The following is a 26,312-nucleotide window of genomic DNA, read 5'->3' on the forward strand; positions in this document are numbered from 1 at the left end:
TAAACATCTGAGCTTACAACTCTCCAGTGGCTTCCCACATAATTCTAGAATATGTTCCAAACCGTTTGCTTAGACCAAGGCTCTTTATCTGGACTGTACCCCTCTTCCATTCATCCTGCCGCACAGAATCACCCTGGTCCTGCCACCCTTCCTCAATCCCGTATTTCTCATTAGTAAAGAACCCCACTGGCACAATACCCTACTCTTGTGTTCCCCAAACACCAGGACTGAGCTTACCTCTACCACCAGTAACACTTTTTATGCTGCACTGCAAGAGTTGATTCACTCAAGTGTAAACTCTGCATGGGTAGGAACACGTCTTTTTGGTCTCTGAGTCTCTTGGTTGCGCAGTAGGTGATCAATACACGTCTAAGGAATGAAGGACAGGATGTGGACAAGTGCTGCCACCTATCGGCGGAAACTTGATTCAACTTTTTAGAACTCGGTTTATCAGAGAGATACAACTCGGTAGTACTCTCATCAGAGTTGGCCCTCTATTGTGGCCAGTCTCCAGGACAGACCCTAATGCTTCCTACTGATATTAATGTCTTTGGGTTGGTCCATACTTAAGGGTTAGTCTGGAACAAACAGAGTATGGCAGAAGCAATGATATGTGACCTCTGGGGGAAGGTTATAGAAGACACTGGTTTTAGCCTCGATCTCTCCCTCGGGTCATTGCTCTGACGGAAGCCAACTAACTACAAGCTACATTATGGGGACACGCAAGCAACTCCGTGGCCTCCTGCCACCCTGGAAGCCCATCCTTTGGCCGACTGCGGTCCTGACTTGGATCCTGGATGACTACCATCTCAGGGGACCCTGGGAGAGAACTACCTACACGATTCCACAATCCTGACCCATAGGACCTGTGGGACAACAAATGTTTGCTGATTTAAGCTAATCAGCTTTGGCGTGACCGTTAATAGATTACTGAGACACTGTCCACATTTATCAGTGACTACAGGCAGTTTTCCATTTCGCTGCAGTAGGATAGGAGCTGGGATCAACTTCAGGCTCTCGGAGCAGCACGAAGGGGCAACCCGGATAAGGGCCGGGTCCTGGGGGCGTAGAGAAGAGAGCTGCGCTGTCTGCCGAGGCGGTTCTCACGCTCACGTCCCTACCGGAAGCGGCGCAAACAGCCACCGCAAGGCGGCGGAAACGCGCACTCACCAGGCGGGCTGCCGGCTCTGCGCCTGCGCAGCGCGTTCCTCGCGTGCAGGCGGCGCCGTCGCGCGCCGAGCCATCGATCGCGAGGCCCGAGCGCCAGGCTCGCCGCTCGGAGGATCGACTCCAGGGGGCGCTCTCCGCGCTGGGGGTGCTGGGCGTCCAGAGACGCGCCGGCAGGACAGCCGCGGCCTGTCCCCGGTTACCCCACAGAACCCCTTCAGCTTCGGTAGTGGCCGCCGACTGAGTCCTCGCGGTCCTCCCGCCGCCGCTATGAAGCTGCGGGTGCGGCTTCAGAAGCGGACCGGGCCGCTGGAGGTGCCCGCGGCGGAGCCGACGCTGGGGCAGCTGCGCGCACACCTGAGCCAGGCCCTGCTGCCCACTTGGGGGTTCAGGTAGGCAGTGGCGGGGTTGGGGGGAGGGAACTCCGTGACCGGGGGGGGGGGAGGAGGGGGAAGGGCGTCGGTGAGGGGCGCGACGCGGCGGTCACGTGACGGCCTCCTCCCCGGTGTCGCCGCCCCGGCACCTGTGACTGTGACGGTCGCGGCTCGCTCGCAGGGGTCCTGCCCGGAGACCATGGCCCAGCCTCCCCCGGGCGCCTCTCCCCTCCCGGGTGAGTAGTCACTTCCGGGTTTGCGGGGACCGCTACCTGGGAACGGGATCTTGGCGGCCCTTAAGCCTTTCTGGACTCTGACTGTGGCTTGAGTTCACATCAGTTGTTGGGGTATTTCAGTGGGAAAGTTGGGGCATTGCCGTTCCCAAAGCTAAAACCTTGGGGTTCATCCGAAGGCCCTATAATTAGTGGCAGTGCTCTAAGGCGACAGTTGAGTGGGTCTGTGCCAGGCACGGCGGCCAGCGCTTGACTTTTCCACTGTCAAGTTCTAGGAAGAACAGCGAGCAGGTGTGCTTCAGATCACTGGGTGTTGCATATGGTGACCTTATATCTTTGCAGTTTGGGGACAGCGAAGCTGAGAAAGGACCACATTTTACGATTATTAATTCACGGGCCTGCAGACGAACTTTGTTTCCCTAGAAGGTGCTTTTGGGACCCTTCTGGGTCCCGTAACGGTGTAACGGTGTAATGGCGATCCTCTTCAGCTACTGGGCTGGTGAATTTGAAATTTGAGTGTGCTAAGAAAAAAGATTTAAAAAGAAAAGAACAGAGAAAGGGTTGGTCCTGGGGTTTCTAAGGTAAATTTCTCAAAAGAAAAAAGTTTTCCACTAATTATAGAACCTTTTATTAGACATTCATAAACTTTCACGTTAGTTTTAGGAAAGTTAGTAAAATGAGGGCTGTATTATGGACTTTTCATCCTCTTTCAGGTTTAGACATTGTTAGATTAAAAGTGAGTTCATTTTTCTCCAGACTAAAGTACAAGATAAAAAAATGAGGCATTGCCATAACTCCTTTTAAACATCCTATCATTACCCTGCTATGTATTTTCAAAATTCTCTTTTTAAGATGTTCCCTATAGATGTGTTTATATGTTTTGTCATTTTTTAATTTAGCAGGACAGTCTTGAAAGAATGTGAAACCCAGTATGACTGTTTGCCCAAGTGCTGGGGTTAGTTTCTCTTTCAGGTTGTTTTTAAATTGAGCCTGTTTAGCTGGATGGAATTTAAGCCTCAGTTTATGAAAGCAAATTCATTCGTAAAGTATGTTCATCTGATAGTAAATGGGCAGTTTTTAAATGTGTCTATATGAGATTGTTTTTAAAGTGTCTCTGCTGAGCGAATGGTTCAAGAATTGCTGTAAAAACCTGGGGTCTCTAGAATTTCATTTTCTGGTGAAGTGCAACCCCTCCAACCCCATAATTTCAGAAATTAGAACCTTGGAAAACTAGCTTAAGAGCTAGCCCTTCCCTTTTTCTAGGTGGGAGAGAAAGCTGACATTTTTATTAAGCAGACTTTTCTGTATCTTTTCTACAAATAGACACTTTGTACATAGTACTAGAAACTTTTTTTTAAACAACGTTTTGCTGTAACAAATGATCTGTAAATCCATTGGAGATGTTTTTTCCTTTTCCTGCCAAAGTTGTGGGATAGTGTTTTTCAGGCCGTTGAGACAAGTTTTCCACTTTGGTTTATCAAAGCATTTTGAAAACAGAAGCAGAGTCACTTGTTTTCTAACAAGCAGTAGTTTCTACTCTGATTTCTTTGTCAAAGATGCTTTAATTGGTAAGGAAAAATGTATGTGTGAAAGAAAAATTGGAGCACTTTTCAACATATAGCATTGTAAGAAAAATTAAACAAAATGTAATTTTCAAAGGAATTTGTTTTATTCTCTCAAAAATTGATCAAATTAGCATTTAGAGTGTGCTCTCTCCAGGTCACACAGTCTGTTCCACAGAATGGATGGGAGTTCATTGCTTCAGGCCTATTTGAGCTCATTTAGCAGTATTTTTCTGGGTTTGTGCTGTCTTCCATAAAAAGACATCAGTAGGAGGGGTGAATTTGTACTCAGTCCTCTGCATACATTCACCTTACTTTTTGTGATTATGAACTTTTTGTGACTATGAACATTTAGGATATGGACCTGGTGTTTGGAACCAATGTAAGCAAACTGTCCTATAAGGACATTGAATACCAGCCCTTATTTTACTTTCATCTTAATCTTCCCATCTAAGGTTTGGATTTATTCCATAAATACTTTATTTGCCAAGTACTGGAGGTATAGTTTCAAACTGGACACACAAGACCTGTGATTCTTTCAAACTTGAGTTCTAGTGGTAGGTGTGGGAGACAAAATAGATAAATACCATGTTTTCAAGTAGTGGTGTTACAATAAAATTAAAGCTTGTGTGTGGGCTAGAGTGCTGTGGACTGGGTAGAAGGCTCTTTAGAGGGGGTGACTTTGAGTTGAGATCTGAATGACAAGAAGGAACCATTTGACAATCTCTAAGAGCAGATGCAGAGGACCAAAGGCTGCAGTGGAGTTGATATACTCTTCAGAAAGGATGAGTGCAAAGCTCGTGTAAGCAGAGCACAGCAAGTGAGAGGATGGATGGTACACAATGCCATGGGAAAAGTGGGAAAGGTCAAATGTCCACATCACAGCCCTTGCTAAGGATTCTATTCCAACTTCAAATAGAAGCTATTGGTGGGTTTTCAGCAGAGGAGTAGTGTGATCTAATTCATATTTTAAAAAGTTTTTCACTGAATTTTTCTATCAGTTGTGAGACTGAACACTAATGGAAAAATGCTGGGTGTTAAACTGTTGTGTCATTAGCTTTAGGAGGCATTCGAATTTCAAAGATGTCAAAATATAAAAAAGTGTGAATTTTAGAACTGATGAAAGTATGGATTAATGCTAGAGAAGTGCTTATCTATCCCCAGGCTAAAGTTCTGCCATTGACATTTATAACCTAGGCATTTGATAATAAATAATTGTCTGCTTTTTTTTTTTTTTTTAAATTACTTCTTGTAAGGTTATACCATGTACCTTATATATGTTCCAAATGTATTACTTAGGGTAGTGGTAACAGGTAGCTCTTACTATCCTTATCCATCTTTCTTGGCAGTTCTGATACCCGATTTGCAATTACATTGAACAACAAGGATGCCCTCACTGGAGATGAAGAGACCTTGGCTTCGTATGGGATTGTTTCTGGGGACTTGATATGTTTGATTCTTGAAGATTCCATGCCAGCACCTAACTTACCTTCATCCACAGATTCAGAGCATTCCTCACTCCAGAATAATGACCAACCCTCTTTGGCTGCCAGCTCCAGTCAGGCCAGCATTCCAGATGAACAACAGAGTGATTCATTCCAAGGACAAATGGCCCAGTCTGACGTCTGGAATGATGACAGTATGGTGGGTATTAGAGATGAAGATATGAAATAGAGTAGTTGATAAGTCATATTGACACCTCAGCTGAATTCTATACTAGTCAGGATAATTAGCATCAGTAGATTGCAGATTATGTTCTTGTAGATCTTTTCTGTTTTAACCAGTGTCAGGGTGGCATTTGAAGCACCTAGTGTTTTCTTATTTATTTTATCCAGATAGTCACTCCTTCAGCTCACTTGCCCTTTGGCTTCTGTTGTCTCTAAGCTTAAGGTTCCTAGCTTTTTTTCTCTCGTCTATTCCATTATTAAGGCTATAAATACAGTCCAGTTTTTTCCCAAGTGATTTGCTGGACATTTCAGCTTGAAATTTTATTTTTATTTATCAGTGGTACTGAGGTTTAAAGTCAGGGCCTTGCGCTTGCTAGGCAAGTGCTACCACTTGAGCCACTCCCCAGCCCTGCTTGGAATTTTGAATTGTCATCACAAACATAATTTATGTCCAACATAAATTTAAAATAATGTGTGCTGATGTTCTCCTCTTTCCAAACCAGCTCGCCTTCTCTGCCTTTCAGTGGCACTACTGTGATTTCCCATGCTTTTTGACTTCCCTATCCAACCCATAGCAAGCCTTGTCAGGTTTCCCTTTCCATGTCAGGCTTCCAGTGTCTGTTCTTCAGTCTACTTTCTAGGTTCATTGACTTCCTGCCGTTTTCATTATGTTGTTCCTTGCTCTTTAGGATCTCTGTGTTATAGAGATACTCATAATTTTGGAGCTGCAAAAGACCAGTTATCTCTAGTCCAACCCTGTGGTTTCATAGAAGAGGATGTTGTTTATTGTCCTGTACCTAGTTTTCAAGGCTTTCTGAAAAGTTGCCCCACCCAACCTTTTCAGGACCAATTTCTCTTCTTCCCTCCTATAAACTGTCATCTCTAGTCAGACCAGACTTCCTGTCATTTTCCCTCCTCCATTCACATACTCATATGCAAGCGTGTAACTGGTGACCTGGTGACCACTGCCATGCCCTTGCTCTTGTTGTTCACCTAGGCCAGATCCACTGTTCCTCCCTCTCCTTTCTGGCTTTTCTGCCCATCTTCCAAAGCCTTTGCCAACCAAAGCCCAATTTTCATTGTGTTGATTGTCTTTATTGCCTGTAAATGTCTCATTATTTGTTATCCTGTCTTTTTAATTTCTTTTATGTTACAATTTAAAATTACTAATACATATAGCACTATTATTATTATTTTTTAACGTGGCATTGGGGATTGAGCCAAGGGCCCCACATATGCTAAGTAAGTGCTCTAGCACTCAAGCCACTTCCACAGCCCTTTTGTTTATATTTTATTTTTGAGACAGGGTCTCTCTGACTTTGCTTGGGCTGGTCTTGAACTCGGGATCATCCTGTCTGCACCTCCTGAGTAGTGGGAATTACAAGAGTGCTCCACCATGACATTTACCAGTCTTACTAATTGTTTTTCATGTATTCTTATCACCCCAACTTAATTGCTTTTGCAGGCCTTAAACATTAATGAATAAAAGTATTAGTGGTACCCTATATGGCATTAAGTGTAGGCAGATATTAAAAAATACTTAATAGTTGATAAATAGTAAAAATTATTTCCAGATATATGGATTTTAATTTATTTTACAAATTATTATTTTGTTTTACAAATTATTGTTGTACCTCTTGTGTGATCTGCTTCATAGAGGTAATGTGGGGAACGAATAAAGATATTTGGCTATGTATTCAAATTACATTTCTGTGTCTTTTGTTGCTGATACACTCATTCAGAGATAACTTAAGTAGAAGGGCCCATTCCCTTTTCTTCTGTGTCCTTTGAAAATCACCTCACAAGATGAAGCTTTTCACAGTATATGTGATGGTTACTTTGCTAGTTTTCCTTTGGGAAACTTTGAGACAGTATTGTTGCTGCAAGGTAGTAATTTTAGTTCTAAAATCATAACTTTTGTGATGTAAGGTTTGTATAGGGCAGTTATAGAAGGCTTGAATAGGTAGCTATGGAAACTGAGTTTAAACTCTTAATAATGCTTGAAGACCTTGAAGCAGTACCTACTGCTAATAAAATATAGAAGGACATTAGGATAGGAAAATGAATTGATGAATAAAACTTGAAAACAGAGAATGTGAATCTTATTCTTGTAGTTAAGTGTAAGTTAATTTTCTTATTTCATTGTATTTGGGAATTCATCCAGTACTTGTCTTTAATGGGAAACTGAGATACCATGTGTCAGACCTGAATATTCACTCTAATGTGTTTTAGTCACTTGTTTCAGTCTCTTGTAAATAGTCTTTGGCAAATGATCAGTATAGAGAGGTGGTGCCCAGTATTTTTTTCATTTACACGCAGAGAAAGAATATAAATACTCGTATCAGAATGGCTCAGTCATGCCTGTGGTTCCATGGAGTTAGGTGTGAAAGTTGATAAGCCTTCTAGGGGATTTGGGTGCCTCTCTCTCAAGTAATTAGCAGCTTGGGTAACCCTTTTTAATCTTTCCACATATATTCGTTCTCACGCTATTGTCAGTAAGTAGCAAATGGCAGAGAGATTATATTGCATAATTTAGCTCTTAAGTGGTTTTTTAATGTAGTAGTTTGTTTTCTCAAAAAAAGAAAAAAAAATCATGGATATGGTTTTGTGCCGTACCTCCCTTTTTTAAAAGTAGTGTGAGGCATCATTGGCGTTAAGTTTTCACAAGTGAATTTTGGTCTTTCCATAGTCATTAGGGCTTAGATCCTCAGAGATTCTGGAATATTGGCTGTCAGCTCTGGCTCAGTTACATTCCTCCAACCTTTCTCTCATACTATGTAATCTTAATTTCCTCTGCCTCTTCTTTAATGGAAATAGAAACTTAAAAAGAAGAAACATGCTTTGCATTAAGAGTTGAGCACAAGCCTTAGGAGACAGCTTTCTGAACAAAATCAGTACAGTAACTTAGTTTTACTAAAGCATGTTTTACATCTAAAAGTCAAATTTTTATAAGCCGCTAACCTTGACTAGTCATTTAATCATTCTAAGTTACAATTATAAAATTGTATATTAATTTAATTATAAATTAAAAAGGCAACATCATCAGCCTTGCTTAATTTATGGGATCATTGCAAGGCATAAGTGAGAAAACACTTTGAAAGCAAAAGCATGAAACTCCAGGATATCACCCTTCAACATTTGTTCCACAGGCATTTATTGAATACACTGTATGTGCCAGGCATTGTATTGGCATTACAAAATGGACGACTTGTAGTCTGATCCTTTATAAGCTTGCAGTCATGGAGGGATGCAGATGTGTCATGAGAAAATCCTTGGCAAGCATTGCTGGTCAGCTTTAGCTCTGTGGCAGAAGTGGGAAGATTGCAGTGAGTAGAAAGAAACTGGCAGAAAGTGAAGAGATGAAGAGCCAGAGATCCAGGAATGAAGGGCTTTGTATGCTTAGGAGTTGGAACTTAATTCTATAGGCCTGCATTTCTCAGCATATCCTCTTATTTTGTGAGTTTTAAAAAAGTGTCATAAGGATGTAAGCATTGATGAAGAAGGATAATGTGTAGTGTTACGCACAGATTACTATTTAGACTTCTCAGAGCTTTTAGAATGGTAATGCTGCATTTTGTGAATAGAGGGTAGGATTAGGCAGCTACAGCATGGAGCAGTTTCCCCACTTACTTGATTGTGCACAGCTTTTTTTCCTGAGAACATCTAAGGACCCATCTAAGGTACAGTTGTGGGAAATGTTGCTAACTGTTTTTGGGGAAATCTTGGGCTTTAAACTAGTTCACAAGAGCATAAGGCATGACTGGATTTTTTTTTTGGTGGGATTGGGCTTTGAACTCAGGGCTTCATACTTGCAAAGCAGGCGGTCTTCTGCTTGAGCCATACTTCAGTCCTTTTTATTTTTTGATCTGGTTATTTTGGAGACAGGGGACTTGTGACCTTTTTTGCCCGCACTGTCCTTGAACCACAATCCTCTTGATCTCAGTCTCCCAAGTAGCTAGGATTATAGGCATGAGCCACCATGACTGGATTAAAAAAAAAATTTATTATCATATTGTTATACTGTGACATTTACAAAAGTGCTTATAATACATATTTTAGTTAAATTCATCCCCTCCATTAGTCTCCTTTATCCCCCTCCCCTTTCTTAGAATAGTTTCAGTAGGTCTCGTTTTTCTATTTTCATACATGAGTATACAATATTTCCACTATATCCATCCTCCTTCATCCCTTCCCTATATCCTCCCCCCTCCCACTGGTACCAGCCCCCAGAACAGAATCTGTTTTACCTTCTTGTCCTTTGATTTTGAGAAGAGATTTCTGGGGCTGGCGAAATGGCTCAAGTATTAGAGCACCTGCCTAGAAAGCATGAGGCCCTGAGTTCAAACCCCAGTACTACCAAAAAAAAAAAAAAAAAAGGAGAAAAGACATTTCTGTTTGTTTAAGATAGCTATACAGGGAGTTTCATTATGACATTTATATATATATATATATATATATATATGTGTATATATATATATATATATATATATATATATATATATATGGAATATATGCACCAATTATGTCCCATATTGGTTCATCCCCTGATTTTTCTCTTTCTACCTTATTCCCCCTCTTATGATGATTTCCAAAGATTTAAATATTCTGTATTTAGTCTTACAGAGAAAGTACATCAACTATATTCACCTTCTTTACTTCCTTCTCTTTGCCGTCTCCTGTTAGTGCCCTCCCCTTAGCGTGATCTGTTTTTCATTCTTGTCTTTCATTGTTTAGGTATCTGTTCATTGTTCAGTGAGATTTTTGCCTTGGCGTTGTACCTGTACATGCATTGTGCTTAAGTCAGTGTAAGCTCCCCTTCGCTGCATTTCTTTGCCCTTTATCCTTATCCCGTGTTGTTTGTTTTCAGTGTATTTCGTTGTGTTTTGTTCCTATACAAATGTGATGTACTTTATTATTATTTGCTGTAATAATAATAGCAAATATTATTTCTTTATTTCTTTTCTTCCTCGTTTGGTCACTCTACCAGTCCCACATGCTGTGTGTATATTTGTATGTATATATGATATTGCTTATATTTATATTGGGCCTATATTCTATATATGAGTGAAAACATGATTTTTGGCTTTCTGAACCTGTCTAACTTCAGTTAAGATGATATTCTCCAGTTCCATCCATTTACGTGCAAATGACAAAATTTCATTCTTCTTTGGCTGAATAAAATTCCATTGTATGTAAATACTACATTTTCTTAATCCATTCATCAGTAGTGGGGCATCTTGGCTGTTTCCATAGCTTGGCTATTGTGAATAATGCCACAATAAACATGAGTGTGCAGGTGTCTTTAGTGTAAATTGATTTACATTCCCTAGGGTATATCCCTAGGAATAGTATTGCTGTATCATGTAGTAGTTCTGTTTTTAGTTTTTGAGGAGCCTCCATACTGTTTTCCATAGTGTTTATACTAGTTTATGTTTTAAACAACAGAAACAAGGGCTCCTTTTCCCCCACATCCTTGCCAAAATTTGTTGTTGTTTGTGTTCTTTTTAAAAAAATTTGGGTATATTTGGTGTGCAGGGGGAATTCATTGTGACAATTCTGAATAGGCTTATATTGTACATTGGTTAAATCACCCCCACTGTCTCTCTCCCTTCACCCCTTCCCCACCCCACTTAAAGCAATTGCGAGAGGTTTCATTGTTCTCTTCCATAAAAGTCTATGAAGTCATCTGTTAGCCATATTCCCTTACCTTCATCTCCTTTGTTCACCCTCCCTCCTCCCACAAGTGTAAAGGGTGCAGTGACAGAGGGGACTCCCATTTTGGATGAGAGGCATTTTAAAGCAGACATCTAAAGCGACATGGGAAGCAACAGGCTTCTCAGAGAAATAACAAATCCCTTACCAAAATAACAAAATGCAGCTGCACAGTGTGAGTAGTGGGCTCCAAAGCCTGGATGAGTCGAGCAGACTTCCAAGGCCAAGATGAGCTGGCTAGGTCTTCTTGTAATGTTCAGTTCAGTAAGGAAAAGGATGGTCAGGTGACTGAGTTCAGCTAGAAGCTAACTTGGTGCCACCCAATTTCAAATACAGTTTCAAGTTAGAATAGTTGGACCTAAGTCAGGTAGAGCCCTTTATCATTTCTAGACTTCAGCTATACTACAGTTTAGTTCTTTCACTAAGCCCCACCCACCAGAGTGCTTTGCTATCCTTTCAGTAAACTTTGTGCTCACTTTACTCTTAACTCCTGGTGCAGCACCTTCAATCATTTCCTACACCAGGACATGAACTTGGGATCAACAATCGATATTCTCCCACTCCCCCACACTGTACCTGTTTTATAGTCCTGTCTTGTTATTAATTCCTAAGTCAGTATTCAAAGGGGCTTCTTGATGTATCCCCGCTATGAGTATACTTTGCTTTCAATACATATTGTTATATCCTCTGCCCACACAGATGTTATGTTTTTAGATATTGTTGACACTGTATCATTGTCTTTTCCTTTCCTTCCTCCCCTGAGTGCCATAGTGTAGTTCCACTATCACAAACATGTTCTACATATAAATGTGTATATGATCATGTTTGTTTTTGTGTATATGTTTATCTTTTGGATCTATCTTCCACATACGAGAGAAAACATGTGGTCTTTGTCTTTCCAAGCCTGGTTTACTTCACTTAACATGATGTCTTCCAATTGCATCCATTTCCCTTCAAACCATATGGTGTCATTTTTCTTTATAACTGAATAAAACTCCATTGTATATATTTATGATATTCTCTGGTTCCATCCATTTACCTGCAAATGACAAAACATCATTCTTTATGGCTGAATAAAATTTATATATATCACATTTTCTTGATCCATTCATTAGTTGCAGAGCATCTGGGTTCCCATAGCTTGGCTATTGTGAACAATGCTGTGATAAACATCAGTGTGCAAGTGTCTCTGTTGTATCCTGACTTAAGTTCCTTTGGATATATGCCCAGGAGTAATATCACTGGATCATATGGCAATTCTATTTTTAGCTTTTTAAGGAATGTTCTTACTGCTTTTCATAATGGTTGTGCTAGTTTCCATTCCTACCAGCAGTGTATAAGGGCTCCTGTTTCATTGTGTCCTCACTGTTGTTTTTCCTCTTGAAGATGGCCATTCTAACTGGAGTGGGATGAAATCTTAATGTAGTTTTGATTTGCATTTCTTTTTTCTTTTGCTGTACTGGGGTTTGAACTTAAGGCCTATACCTTGAGCCACTCCACCAGCCCTTTTTGTGATGGGTTTCTTTGAGATAGGGTCTTGAGAATTATTTGCCCAGTCTGGCTTCAAACCTTCATCCTCTTGGATTGTCTGCCTCCTGAGTAGCTAGGATTACAGACATGAACTACTGGCCCCAGCCTGATTTGCATTTCTTTAATGGCCAGCAGAGTTGAGCACATCTTCAAGTATTTTTTGGTCATTTTTACCTCTACCTTTGAAAATTCCCTATTCAGTTCATGTGTCCATTTCTTCATTGGAATGTTGATTCTTTGGGGATTGAGATTTTTTGAGTTCCTTATAGATTCTGGATATTATTCCCTTATTGAATGAATAGCTGGCAAAGATTTTCTTCCATTCTGTGGGCAGTCTCTTAAGTTTAGTGACTATTTTTTTTTTGCTGTGCAGAAGCTTTTTAGTTTGATAGCCCCATTTGTTTATTAATGGAGGTATAGGATTGAAGATGGAGGAGTAGGTTGCAGGCTCATTTGTTTATGAGTGCTCCTTTAAAATGTTTCCTGTTTCTGAACCCAATCATGTGCTTTGGCTTTGAGCACTAATCTCAGTTCATTTTAGGATAGAAAATGTGCTATGTACAGACAAGTATTTTTAATGGATTTGTTGTTGTTGTTGTTATTTTCAGTCAGGGCCTAGTCACAGTTTTGAAGCTGAGTCAATGCAAGATGCTGTGGATATGGAAGACAGGTCAGGCTTCTGTCCTTCAGAACCAATGCTCTGCAGTGAAGCGGTGGAAGGACAAGTGCCACATTCATTAGAGACCTTGTATCAGTCAGCAGACTGTTGCAGTGCCAGTGATGCCTTGATTGTGTTGGTACACCTCCTCATGTTGGAGTCGGGTTACATACCACAGGTAAGCACAGAAGGCAAAGCAAATGCCTTAAGAGGGTGTAAGTTACCTGCTGGGAAGGGGGTGCATCAGTAAATCCCACAAGGGTGTTGTGACCTTCCAGGTTCCTTTTTTAAATGTGAGTATAAAATGCCAAATACAGTGAGCACATGGTCGTGGGTCATGTGTCCTTCCCTGCTTTATTCTCTCTGTATTTCCCTTCATTTCCTCTGTCAGTATAAAGTATTATAGAGGTGATGGTAACTAGTTTAAAAAAAAAGATAAAAGATTGTATACTATAATACGTAGCTAAATAAAATGGCTCAGTGAGTGTGGACTGGGTATGACTAGACAGCTGGCTCACTGTTTTTTGTATTAATGTTTTAATGTTTTATGAAACGCCAGTAACTTGTAACTTGGTGAGATTCAGTCATGAAGAGAGACATTGCTCTTATGCTGTAGTTACTTATCTTCTTATCTTGTTAGAAAAGCATCTATACCAACGTCAGGCTTTGTGCTTTGCTTCTTTTCTCAGGTTGTTTCTCCATGTGCGTGATCCCTGCTCTCAAGTGGCCTGTAGTCTGAGAGTGTCAGGGATAGATAAGCTAAACCATCATACTGTGTAGGTTAAGCCAGGGATTCACAGAGCGGAACATTTTGAATAGAGCTTCTCAAACTTCAGTGCGCTAGGGAGTATCTGGGCTCTTATGAGGGTGCAGATCTAGGATGGAGCCTGAGCTTCTTGCATCAGTCTTCCTGTACAGTGCCAGTGCTGCTGGCCTGCGGGCCATGTGGTAGGTTATAGAGATGGAGAGTAATTGGTAGATCCTTGCTTGCCTGCAGCAGGTCATACTCTGAGCCAGGAATTAGAGTGTAAAAATACTGGGATACTCCTTGGCATCAAGGAGTTCATAAGTGGTGAGAGAGACAAAAAGATAATTATAATACATTATAAATAACAAACATAAATTGACAACACAACAGAAGTACAGCAGAATAAAAATATGAACAGAATGTTAGGGACTGGAAGAGAGAATGACAAGCTTTTTAAAAAAAGGCTTTGCACAAAAACCCTTGTTCCTTCCTATTATTGCTTATACTCTCTCTTCAACAAAATTAGAGATAAGGGCAAAATAGTTTCTGCTGGGTATCGAGGGGGTGGGGGGGAGAGGGAGGGGGCGGAGTGGGTGGTAAGGGAGGGGGTGGGAGCAGGGGGTAGAAATGACCCAAGCCTTGTATGCACATATGAATTAAAAAAAAAAAGGCTTTGCAAAAGAAGCAATATTTGAGCTGGGGTCTTGACTAATGATACACGGCTTTGCTAGGTGGGTAAGTGAGTCTTTGAAGAGAGAAATGGAGGAGACTTATTTAGATTGTGATGTTATTTTGCCTAGTCAAACGAAAATTTGGATAGAAAAACACTTTTTATTCTCAATATCCTATTAACAATGTGACATGCTTTATTAAAAGGTCTGTTTTTCTAAACAAGTTAATCATCTTTTGGGTTTGTAGTTTTTTGAGCATAAAACTTTTCTTCATTTGTTTCCCTTTCATTCATTCCGTAGGGGACTGAAGCCAAAGCAGTGTCCATGCCAGAGAAATGGAGGTCGAGTGGTGTGTACAGGCTGCAGTACACACATCCTCTCTGTGATGGGGGCTCTGCTGTGCTCACTTGTGTGCCTTTGGGAAACCTGGTCGTTGTAAATGGTAAGTGGATTGCATAGTCACAGAGCAGCTTGATGAGTTAAGAATGTGGTTTATATACATAGTGTGACTTTCCAGATATTTTGTAGCTGCTTCAGTGATTGGCTATCATGAACAGTTCTGAGTGTTGACTTTCGTTTAATTCCTAGACACTGACAGTGTGTCTGAAGGAGCATAGAGTATGAGGTTGATGTTTAGGCCAGGAGTCTTCATGTTGGGGCAGCCATACTCTTGCTGTCTCAACCAAGGTAATATTTTGTTCTAGGGGGAGTTGAGGTAATGGAGTGAAGTGACTTTCAGTATGTATGAACTCTGTGAAGAATAATTTTTTTATGCCTATCTGTGGATGCCTTTATTTTAAAAAATTTTTATTCTTTTGGCGGTAATGGGGTTTGAACTCAGGACTCTGTGCTTGCTAGACAAGCACTCTACTGTTTGAGCCACACCCCCAGTCCTTTTTGCTTTAGTTTTTTTTTTTTTTTTTGAGAGTGTCTGGTGCTTTCTGTCCAGTGTGGTCTCAGACTGTAATCCTTCTACCTCCACCTCCCATGAAGCTGGGATTACAATTTTATACCACCACAGCCAGCTTGTTTGTTGAGATGAGGACTCGATAACTTTTTTTTGGGCCTGGCCTTGAAGGGTGATCCTTCTGATCTCTACCTCCTGAGTAGCTGGGATTGTAGGTGTATACCACCATACCTGGCCTTTATTTTTTTCACAAGAGTTTTGAGCTGAGATTGTGAGATTGAGCTGGGGTCCCTGTTTAAGTAGTTTGGCATCTTTGTGATGAGTGATGCATAGAGACACTGTTGAGGTTCTTAGACCTTAGAATGTGTGTGTTTTATTTGCCTGTCCCTCATAAAAGTCACTCTGAGTAAAGAATTTGTTTTAATTTCCCTTCTTTCTTATTAAGAAGTTTCACTGGGATAGCAGTCTGTTCCATCTTTGGATTTCATTTTAGCTCAGGTGCCACTCGGTTCCATCTTGACTACGAGTGTCTGGAATGGTCTCAGTCGCACGTACTGGAGAGCCATGCAAGTGACCTTTGAGCTAGTTAGGATTGTGTAGTGGTAAGATGGGAATGCTGCATTGCTGTCTTTAATGAGCTCATCTTCTGTACAGCAGTCTTCCCTTAAATGTCTTAGGTCAGGGTTCCAGCATGTTCCTCAGCTGCTTGTTTCTGCTAAAATGGAAGGTAGGTGGCTCCTTTCACCACCGAAACCTTAGCAACAATGCGTTTGTCTCTCATTTATTAAGGTTCTGTGTGTAAAAAAATGTTTTTCCTCTAAAACATCTTTTAAAAGCTACTGACTTAGGGTGCCTTGATCTTTGAAATAGAAGATAGTTCTAAGTCCCCTGTTATATAATTTTTGTTTTTCCTTGTAGTCACCAGGTTCTTTGAAGTGTTATTTAAAAGTCTCAGCATTTCAATTTTAACAGCTTTGGTGGTATTCCACGTTTGTCAGGATGGGACTGTGATGATATTAGGACCTGGCAGTGTGTTGTCAAAGTTCTTCACAGTTAGCTAATGCAGCTTTAGTGTAGCGTTCTTGTACCCAGAGCATCAGCACTTTCTGCCTTATCTGTTCATCCTGCGCACATCATAACTTGTAAGATTGATGTTACCAAATAGTAAATGCAGGTTATAAGTTTTGCCTCAGTTTTTTAATAAAAGCTCTTAATGATGTGCACATAATAACCTGTCTTTACTGTCTTGATGATTTTTTAGCTTATGATGTTTTGTTCTTTACTATTCTTGGTTAGTCACTTGCAAGCTTGCATAGCAGCTACCATTCTAGGCCCAAGTCTTTGAAAAGGAACAGTGTGTCCTTAAACCTTTTCTTCACCCAGGGCCTCCTCCTTGGTGCACATGTGCATAAGCACATCACTGGCTCTTTCACAGGGTGGATGAAGTGCGCCTTTGTACACATGCCTCAAATTGAACCCTCTGGGGATGTCAAGAATATTGGTTCTTTCGGTCTAGGGAGTGATGATGCTGTGAAAACTAGCAGCATTCTTTTAATGAACCCTCAGACCCATTGCTGAGGGTTAAGTTAAAAAAAAAAAAGTGGCATTTTTAGCAACTTCATTAGAAATAATGCTTGTATTGTGTGTGATTGCCTCCTGTGAACCTTGTTGCATATCTCACAATTACTAATAAGCTGCTGTTGGTAGTACTTAGTGGATAGCATGTAAAGATGCTTACTATAGTTTTTACAGGTGGTGTTAGAGAGTGATTTGACTTCATGGCAGGTTTACACTTTTGACCTTGCTGTGAGGGAAGGAAACAGATGTAGGGCAGTTCATTTGGAATAATGTGTCCTTAGTATATTGGAGACAAGCAAAAGAGGGTCTATACTAATAAAGGAAGCAGTTGAAGTGGCAAACGTTTTATCTTTCTTTTTTTTTTCTTATTTACAGCTACACTAAAAATCAACAGCGAGATTAAAAGTGTGAAAAGATTGCCACTGCTGCCAGAATCCTTTATTTGTGCTGAGGAGCCAGGTGATGTAACTGTGACTTAACTTTTGGAATGCAGCTTTGAAAGGCTCACTTTAAAAAAACTGCAGAAGATAAAGTTCAAAAGAGTGCACATTTCTAACTGATATTAAAGCAAATTCAAGACATTGTTGCCTCTGTAAGAATGCAGAAGTTTGGGGGCGGGAGTATAGCTGTGTGGGAGAACACTTGCCTAGCAGTGTGAAGCCCTGAGTTCCATCCTTAGCACCACACACACAAAAGAAAAAAACAAAGGAAGAGAGCAGAAGTTTTGATTAAAATTTTAGGAGTTTTTTTTTTTTTTTTTTTTTTAGCTTCTTGGAGTGCTGAGTTACATTTATACCACTATTATGAAATAACACTTGAATGTAATTCATCACACTCTGATGCCACCTCATTTTTTCCTATATTAATCTTTGGAGATCTTTTTAGCATTTTTTTTTTTAACATCTCATGCTTTAGTTTATTGCCATGTTTATAACATACTATCTTTTCTTTCCTTTTTTAATTATCGTTGTACTGGGGGTACATTATGACATTTACAAAAGTTCTTACAGTGTATCATAGTTGAATTCACCCCTCCATCATTCTCTAGTATTGTTTTTAACCAGTATAGAATATGGAAGTAATTCACTACGTTACTGAATATTATTAGAAAATTATTAAGTATTATTATTGAATCTTATTAAAGAAAACTACTCAAAATGTCTTTAATGTAAATTTGATATAAATGTTTGATCATACATTTGATTTCTAATTGCTATAGATTAAAAACTTTACCAAAAGCCTGCATTCTATGCATGGTTTTGCTTATAAAATTTTTTATAAAATTACTAATAGATTTAAGAAAGGAAAAGTTTTCCTTTTTAATTGTTTTTCCATTAAACTCAAACTGTGAGAAGCAGACAGGTGGTCAGAGAAGAAATGAGGAGGAGAGAGGAGCTATTATCTTTAGGTTTCTGTTTTGTGCTGGACATCCTTTGTGTGTGTCCTTCCCCGTAGTCCTCAGGAAGCTGACGAGGTAGGAAGAGCCAGATGGGAGTTGGGTGTAGTGGGGAGATGGCATTTGCTACAGTATCTCCTAAGGAAGGCTGGCTAGATCTAGGTCATTGCTTTGAAGGCCTAGAGACTTACTTTTGTTACTTCCTAGGAGAGATCAAGCCCTGAGGGACTGACTTGTACTAAAATGATGGGAAAGGGAGATAGCAGCTAAGTATAATGTGGTTTGATTGAAAATAGATTCAGAATTTGGGCGTTAACTGAATTGAATATTTAATTTCCAACTAGAGTAGTGTTAGTCAGCCTTATTTACTTACCTTTTTTGGCAGTACTGGGGCTTGCTAGGCAGTACTTGAACCACACTTCCAGTCCCTTTTGCTTTTAGGTTATTTTTTCAAATAGGGTCTTGCCTTTTTTTTTGGTCTGGAGCTGGCCTTGGACCATGTTCCTTCTATGCATGCTTCCTGCATACCTAGGATTTCAGGCATGCTATCATGCTCATCTTATTTGTTGAGATATGGGGTTTTTCTAACTTTTTGCCTGGGCTGGCAAAAATCTCAAACCTTAATCTTCCTGATTTCTGGCTTCCAAATAGCTGGGATTGCAGCTATTTGGGAGTGATGACCCATCACTCCCAGCCTCATCAAACTTATTTTTTATTTTTACCATCACTCCCCTAAAGAGCCTTTGGAGATTCCCCCCCCCATGAAATTTTAATACCACAGTTACCGTATATTTATATACTGTACCCCTTTGGAGGATCACAAACCAATATAATAACTAGGATATTTTTTGCTCTCCAAGGACCCTCACCTATTGAGGGTAATCTAGCCCCTGTTGAGAATGCATGAACTAGGCTCATGAATCTGTAGATAGGATTTTTCCATTAGGCTTTGAAAAATTTGGAAGTCCTTGGCTACCACACTGTACTTCCACATACTACCCAGGACCTTGCTACGGGAGAACTACTTTATTCTCACTAACAATTTTTTATGCCCATCATACAGATCAGGAAACAGGGCTGGAGTTTCTTCAGGTGACAGACCTAATAAATGGAAGAATAAGGATTAGAATAAATATGTCTGACTCCTAGTCGTTTAAAAACAAGTATTTTAGGGCTCTAGCTCAGATTCCTGTTCTTCACTTTGTTTCTTTTAAGTAAGGAAAAAGGAAATGAAAGGAGAGGCAGAAAGTTAATACTTTGGTATAAGTTGGATTATTTCAACTAAGTATTTTAACAAGGTACTTTGAGCAGGAATATGTTATTCATCTGGCACGTTTTAAAAATTTTACTGTGGCTTATTGTGAGACTCTAGCAACTAGCACTAAGTACTGTTATTTAGCCTCTGAAGTTCCTAATCAAATACTTATTAATAGGGTGATGAAGGAAAACAAACTTGAAGAAAATCAGTTTTCACATTTTGATAAAAGGCCTTGGGCCATATAGATGTCTTGAGATGACATTCCAAACTTAAGATTGCAGGTTCACACAACGAAATTCAAGTGTAGCTGCATGTCTTTTCCAAGTTATGAGCGTGCTGTTTGCTATAATGAGATAGTTAAATACAGAATGGGGAGGGCACAGAGCTGCAGATGCACTAGGCACTGTGCATTGAGCTTCCCACTTTTAACAACCCTTCTGTGGTGTGGCGGTGGTGGCGGTGGTGGCAGCACTCTTTAATCGGTGAGCAAACAGTTGAGGATTGGAGGGGTACTGGGCCTCGTGTTTGCTAACCAGGTTCTCTGCTTCTTGAGCTGTGCTCCCAGCCCTAGGTTGTATGCTTGGTAAATAGCAAACCTGAAGTAGGAACAGTCAGGTAATGCTTGCATGCATTAACGTACTTGTGAATCACCTGGAGATCTAATAAAAATGCAGATCTGACTCTGTAGGACTGTGGTGGGGCCTGAGAGTCAGTATTTCATGCCAGGGTCTCAGTGATGTTAGTTCTGGTGATCAGTGGCCCGTGTTTGTCTAGCAGTGAGTGACTAAAAGTGGGTACTCTGAAGGCAGACACACTTAGGTTTGTACCCTTTCTGCTGTGCTGCTCATCGTGGGGCTATGGGACAGGCTCTCTATACTGTGTCCTGTTTTTTAAAACGGGGACTAGTGTAGCATTGATCTCTTACTCATGGAGAGCTACTTATGTGAGAGAAAGCTTGAAGAATGCTTGATACTTACTGAATTATACTCATTCACGTGGGAAGTACTGTTGTTTTGCTAGAGCAGCTCTGCACTGAGTGCCCAGTGCCCAGAACTGATTGCTAGATGGTAAGTAGTCTTTGCTGTGTGTACAAACCTCACACAAGTGTTTTCTGTAGGTATAGTCTACAAGCTATAACAGGTTTGGCCCACCTCCATTGATTTTTATACCTAAGATTCATTTTGCTCAGTAATGCACTGTACTTCCATTTGTCTGTGTAGGAGTTGTTTGTGACTATTTATTTACCACTTAGCTTTGGTTTGGCAGAAGAAGACAGATACCATTTCAAGTTTTTCCTCTTGATTTTGTGTTTTGATTTTTAATTGAAAAAAATATTCTAGGGGAAAATGCAGCTAAGGTGTACAAAGATCTTCAGAAGGTCTCCCGCCTCTTCAAAGACCAGCTGGTATATCCTCTTCTGGCTTTCACCCGACAAGGTAAGAGATGCTAAATTGTCACAGGTGGAATGGCCGACAAGGATAGCCAGAGTACCTAGTATGCTTGTTGACTCTGGTATCTGACTTTTCTCCTCCTACTGAAATTCTGCTCTTTTAAGACTAAGCTTCAGTATTAGCTCCTTAAGTGTGGAATTCACTTCTTCTCTGTATGCATTTCCATCGCAGGCTTTTAAAAAAATTTTATTTTTTTATTTTTGGAGACAGGGACTCACTGTGTAGCCCAGGCTGGCCTCAAAATTGCTATATAGCACAGGCTGGCCTTGAATTTTCTGTCCTCGTGACTCAGCCTGCAGAGGTGATACATTCTTGGGTAATCAACACTGCCACCTGTCACCTCTATAGACAGGAACATATGGCAGCTTTTGTTGACTGTGTGGGGGAGACCTGGGTGTTCTTTACTCAATAATACATGTTGCTTCTCTTTTCTCCTCTTAGCACTGAACCTTCCAGACGTATTTGGGTTGATTGTCCTCCCACTGGAGCTGAAACTACGGATCTTCCGACTGTTGGATGTACGCTCTGTCCTGTCTTTGTCTGCAGTTTGTCGTGACCTCCTTATTGCTTCCAATGATCCACTGCTGTGGAGGTGTTTATACCTGCGGGATTTCCGAGGTGATTTTCATAATGACATGTTAACAAGAAAAAGACTCTTTCTTGCTGTGGTTGCCGTAGTCTTTAGTTACTCAGCTTGGTAAAAGTTTTTAATTGTCTTTTTCTTTTTTTTTTGGCAGTATTGGGGTTTGAACTCAGGGCTTTGCTATACCACTTCAGTCATTCCCCAGCCCTTTTTATACTTTAGTTATTTTTCAGATAGGATTTTGTGTTCTTTTTTGTTTTTTTTCTGCCCAGGGCTGGCTTTGGTTGGAGATCCTCTTGCCTGTGTCTCTGCATAGCTGAGATTATAGGTATGCACCACCATGCCTTACTGGTTTTGATTTTTGTATTGTAAATGATGAGGAATAGCCTTAGAGTAAAGAGATTCTAAGTTTCATAAATCTTTGCCTGTGTTCTGCAAACTCCCCCGATTTATCTTTATGTTCTCTGCAGCACAACCCATTAGACTAAATATATTGTTATTTTAGGATAGAAAAATGAAAGACAGGTTTATTCTCTCTGAAGGCTGTCCTGGGTATCTGACTCAGGAATGAGCTGCATTCTACCTTGCTTCCATGGTTGGGACCAGTGTGTTGGCTGAAAGAGTTGCTCACTTGTGTCATGCTACTCGGGCAGCTGTATTTCTGTGTGTCATTTGTGTGACCTAGTCATCATTGTGGCAGTGCACCAGGATTTCCACATCAAGGTCAAAAGCCTGATTGTGGATTTGCTTTTCTGCCAGTACCATTTTACTACATATCGGTGGTTTTCAAACAGTTGTTTGACCCTAGGCCAGATCATGAAATTAATTTAATGGGCTACTTTACAGAAAACCACAATAGAAAAAGAAATTGGCACTTATTTTATAAATAATATCCCTGCTTATAAAAGAGGAATAAACTTCTATTTCAGTTATGTATGCATACATGTATCTTGTGTTGCAATGTAACATATCTGTGATGTGATTCCTGTCAAAAAAGTTTGAGTGAAAATGCTGTCTATGATGTTAACATATGTTTTTAGCAGCTGTAAAAATCTGGTGGGTAGATCTCCTCCCACCCCCCCACCCCTTTTTTTTGCTTTTTAACATAGACTATCATGAATCATTTGGATTATTTAAATTTTGGGGTTGTATTTATTTACTTATTTATGGTACCAAGGGTTGAACTCAGGGCCTACACCTTGAGCCACTCCACCAGTCTTTTTTGTGTTAGGTATTTTCGAGATAGGGTCTGGAGAACTATTTGCCTGGGCTGGCTTTGAACCATGATCCTCCTGATCTCTGGCTCCTGAGTAGCTAGAATTACAGGCTTGAGCCACTGGTGCCTGGAGTTTTTTTTTTTTTTTTTTTAAAGTTTCAGACTGTCACAAGTGCAAGTGTCTAGTTTGTTCCTTTTTCCTCTTCCTTTTATTCCTAAGGTCCTCTTTTACTTTACTTAACACAAAGTTTAAAGGCAATTTTGACACAATTGGCAGCAAGTGTCATTTCAAAAAAAAATATATATATGTAATCAAAAAGAAAAGACAATGACTAGCACATGTGGAACAACTGACAAAAGAATGGTAGGCTGTAATATAACTCGCATAAGAGGAACAAATACCCTTTCACTGTGTATTTTAGTGTGATCAGTCCATCTCAGTTCCACATTGTGGCTCACAGCTTGTTAGTAAGTTCCTGTAGATTCCGTATTTTGGAATTACAGCTTTTGTAGACTTTATATCCATATCACCAGCTTTTGTCTGAAAGCTTCATTACACCTAAAGTTGACTGACTTCTTCCTTATTTCAAATAAGTATACTAAAACATTTATTCTTGGTTATACTTCTGATAGTTGAACCATTCAGAACATGGTTGGGAAGAAATAATCTAATCCAAGTACAAAACAAGCCTGAGTCAGCCTGACTTCCAGTCATAAATGTGGGTTGTAACACAGGCATTCAGAGACTGTTACCCTATTTGGTTGTCACGTGAGATGGGGTTAGAAGCAGGTGGCATACCTAGATGAGCCTGGGGGAGAAGATGCAGTGCTGACACAGAGTAGCCATAACCATCCTGAACTATTAAGAAAGAGTTTGAATTAGGAAAGTAATGACAGAGCGTGTGTTACACAGATGGCTCATGTTCCTTTTTCTGCTTAATAGACAATTTTCAGTTTCTCTAGAACAAAAATACCCCACCATTTAATGCTGGATGAACAAGTGTTTTTAATTCCTTATTTTTGTTTTACCTTTGTAGATGGCACTGTCAGAGTTCGTGACACAGATTGGAAGGAAGTAGGTGCTTTTAATATGAATGCTAACGTTCACAGTCTAGAAATAACCTGTGAATTATTAGGGGCAAACTTTCACGTTTGTAATGATGTAATGAAATCTTTTCATTAAATTTATTGCCAGTGTTTAGTAAATGAAATGTTTTCAACTTTTATCTTAGGCTTAGTCCTTATTTCTTGTAATTACACAGAAAAATCTTAGTATGATTGTTTTCATCTTAATATAAAATATTCTTACTCTTGTTTTTGCCAAAAAGCATTTGAGTTGCTTTTGTGCTGGAGTAGTCCTAAGCTGTCAGCTAGTTAGAATAGTACATAGTGAAAAGAATAAAATGTGTTGTTTTATTTGCAGATGACTGTTGCAAAAGGTTTTGATAGAACTGAGAAAAACTCTGTGGGCTGAAGGACTAGAAAAGAATAAAATTCCCTGAAAGCCCTCAAATAGTACAAAATGCACAGTACTTGATCTTTAGACTATGTCCCATCCTCTAAAATAGGCGCCTAGTTTTTGTTTTAAAGTGAGATCCACTAGGGACCTAATTTAGGTGACAAAAGTAAATGAGTGCTGCACTTCTAATGTCTGTATTTTATAGGTAGCATCATATTTTCAGCAAATATGTAAATTTTCCTTGTTCAGAAAAGGCTAACCTAAACTTGCATATCAACTTGGAATCTCTAGATTTATGTCTTAAAAACACAGGTCACTCAATTATCACTCCTTTGGATTTATTGTTACCTTAGATTAGCACAATCACTCAGTTGTAATATGCTTTAGGAACAGAGCTCACTTGGCATTGCATTAGGAGTTGCTCACCCTATTCATGCAGATAGAAACTGGCAAAAATTCTCTTCTGCATTGCTCTCTTTGTTTGCCTAGATAGTGTGGGAAAAGAAAATATAGATAGATCTATACAATGAAATCAACTAGAACTTACCATATCTTTTCTCCCCCCTACAGCTGTACAGGAAGAGGCACAAACAGAGAAAAGAAGCTCAGAGAGGGCGGCATTTGATGTTCCTGCCGCCACCATCCCACCCCATCCCATTCTATCCTAACCCCTTGCACCCCAGGCCCTTTCATCCCAGCTCCATCCTTCCTCCGGGAATTATTGGTGGGGAATATGATGAAAGACCAACACTTCCCTATGTTGGGGATCCAATCAATTCACTCATCCCAGGGCCTGGGGAGACACCTAGCCAGTTCCCTCCACTCAGACCACGTTTTGATCCAATTGGCCCACTTCCAGGACCTAACCCCATATTGCCAGGGAGAGGTGGTCCCAATGACAGATTTCCCTTCAGGCCCGGCAGGGGTCGGTCCACTGACAGCCGGCTATCATTCATGTGATTGATGTGTAATTCTACTCTAGAGCTTAATTTTGTTTAAAACTACAGATGCCATCTCCTTGGGGTGCTGGTTGGGCTAGTTTTATTTTCTGGTGATAGTGATGAGAATTGCACTTGCAGGGCCTTTCAGTAGATGTATTTACAGCTGTAGGGGTGGTATGGCCAAAGGTTACTCAACAGGATTGGCCTTGGGAATGGTTGGCTACTGATTTCCCTCTACAATAGAGCTTGTTATAATGTTCTATACCAGATTAAAAAGTGTAAATTACATGGCAAATTTGACTTTTATCACAGAAAGATAATGTAATAAATATTTAAAACAATTCAGTGTTGTCAGAGAACCTATTACTAGGCAGATTATTGATTATTGCAAGAAGTTTCTGTGGTCTTTTGTTTGCTTTTTATTTTAGTGGTACTCTAAAAGCTCAATTTATAAAATCAATAAAGGCAGAGCTAGTTTGGTTGAAATTGGGTTGGAGCCACCTTCTCTCTTCTGTGACAGCTCTTTTGGGTTCCAGGGTGGAACTTGCTGGGCTCTGAAGCAGTAGTGTTTGAAGACATTAGGTTATTGATCCCAGCTCCTTCTGGAGGAGATTGCTATGGTTTTCCCCCTGGTGTTTTGAATACTTACTTGTAATCTAAGTAGATAACATGTTTTAACAATAAAGTTCTGCTTTGAATGCTGGTCAGGTACTTGTTCTTCAAAGAGCCTCTTACTGGAAGAACATTTTACCAAGATTTAAAATACTCAAAACTCAAGATTTATTCTTTTTTCTACAACAAGAAAAAGGCCAAATACAAATGACTTACCATACGAACATCTATAGAAACATGCTACAGTGACAGAAATTAAAATCCAAATCACAACACAGGAATAAAATAGTATTAGCATCTGCAGAAAATATTTAGGAATATTGCCAATGTCTTCTTGCTTTTTTAAAAAATGTTTTGCATATAAGGAAATGGCTTGGAATGTTATGTGCTGCAAGAATATTTTGAGTCCTATATACAAGTAAATTTTTTTTGCTACACACATGTATTGAGTCTGTTTTTCCATCACAGTGAAGAAAATTCAGTTGGTTTTTCTAGAAGCCATGCCACTGTTAGTGTAGGTACAGGATTGGGCTGTTGACGCTTTCTGTGGTGGTTTGTAGTACATGAGCTACAGGATAGATAGCCTTGT

At 40.1% G+C, this 26,312-nt stretch overlaps 1 protein-coding gene across 3 annotated transcripts; it reads left to right on the forward strand.

Annotated features, from left to right (window-relative positions):
• The first annotated feature begins 1,278 nt into the window (after window positions 1-1,278).
• Window positions 1,279-25,814, forward strand: Fbxo7 (F-box protein 7). 3 transcript variants are annotated; one of them, XM_074084318.1, is made up of 9 exons: window positions 1,279-1,559; window positions 4,686-4,980; window positions 12,854-13,081; window positions 14,623-14,764; window positions 17,183-17,266; window positions 20,802-20,897; window positions 21,354-21,530; window positions 23,749-23,786; window positions 24,741-25,814. In XM_074084318.1, the coding sequence occupies exons 1-9, from the start codon at window positions 1,438-1,440 to the stop codon at window positions 25,128-25,130; spliced, it is 1,572 nt and encodes a 523-aa protein (XP_073940419.1). In that variant the 5' UTR covers window positions 1,279-1,437; the 3' UTR covers window positions 25,131-25,814. The 3 variants fall into 3 exon arrangements, with proteins under 3 accessions (XP_073940419.1, XP_073940421.1, XP_073940420.1); XM_074084320.1 differs by lacking the exon at window positions 1,279-1,559 and adding an exon at window positions 1,625-1,777; XM_074084319.1 differs by lacking the exon at window positions 1,279-1,559 and adding an exon at window positions 1,630-1,777 and having other exon boundaries at window positions 4,838-4,980.
• The last annotated feature ends 498 nt before the right edge of the window (window positions 25,815-26,312 follow it).

Source organism: Castor canadensis, chromosome 8 (genome assembly GCF_047511655.1).
Source record: "Castor canadensis chromosome 8, mCasCan1.hap1v2, whole genome shotgun sequence".
NCBI classification, from domain to species: Eukaryota; Metazoa; Chordata; class Mammalia; order Rodentia; family Castoridae; genus Castor; species Castor canadensis.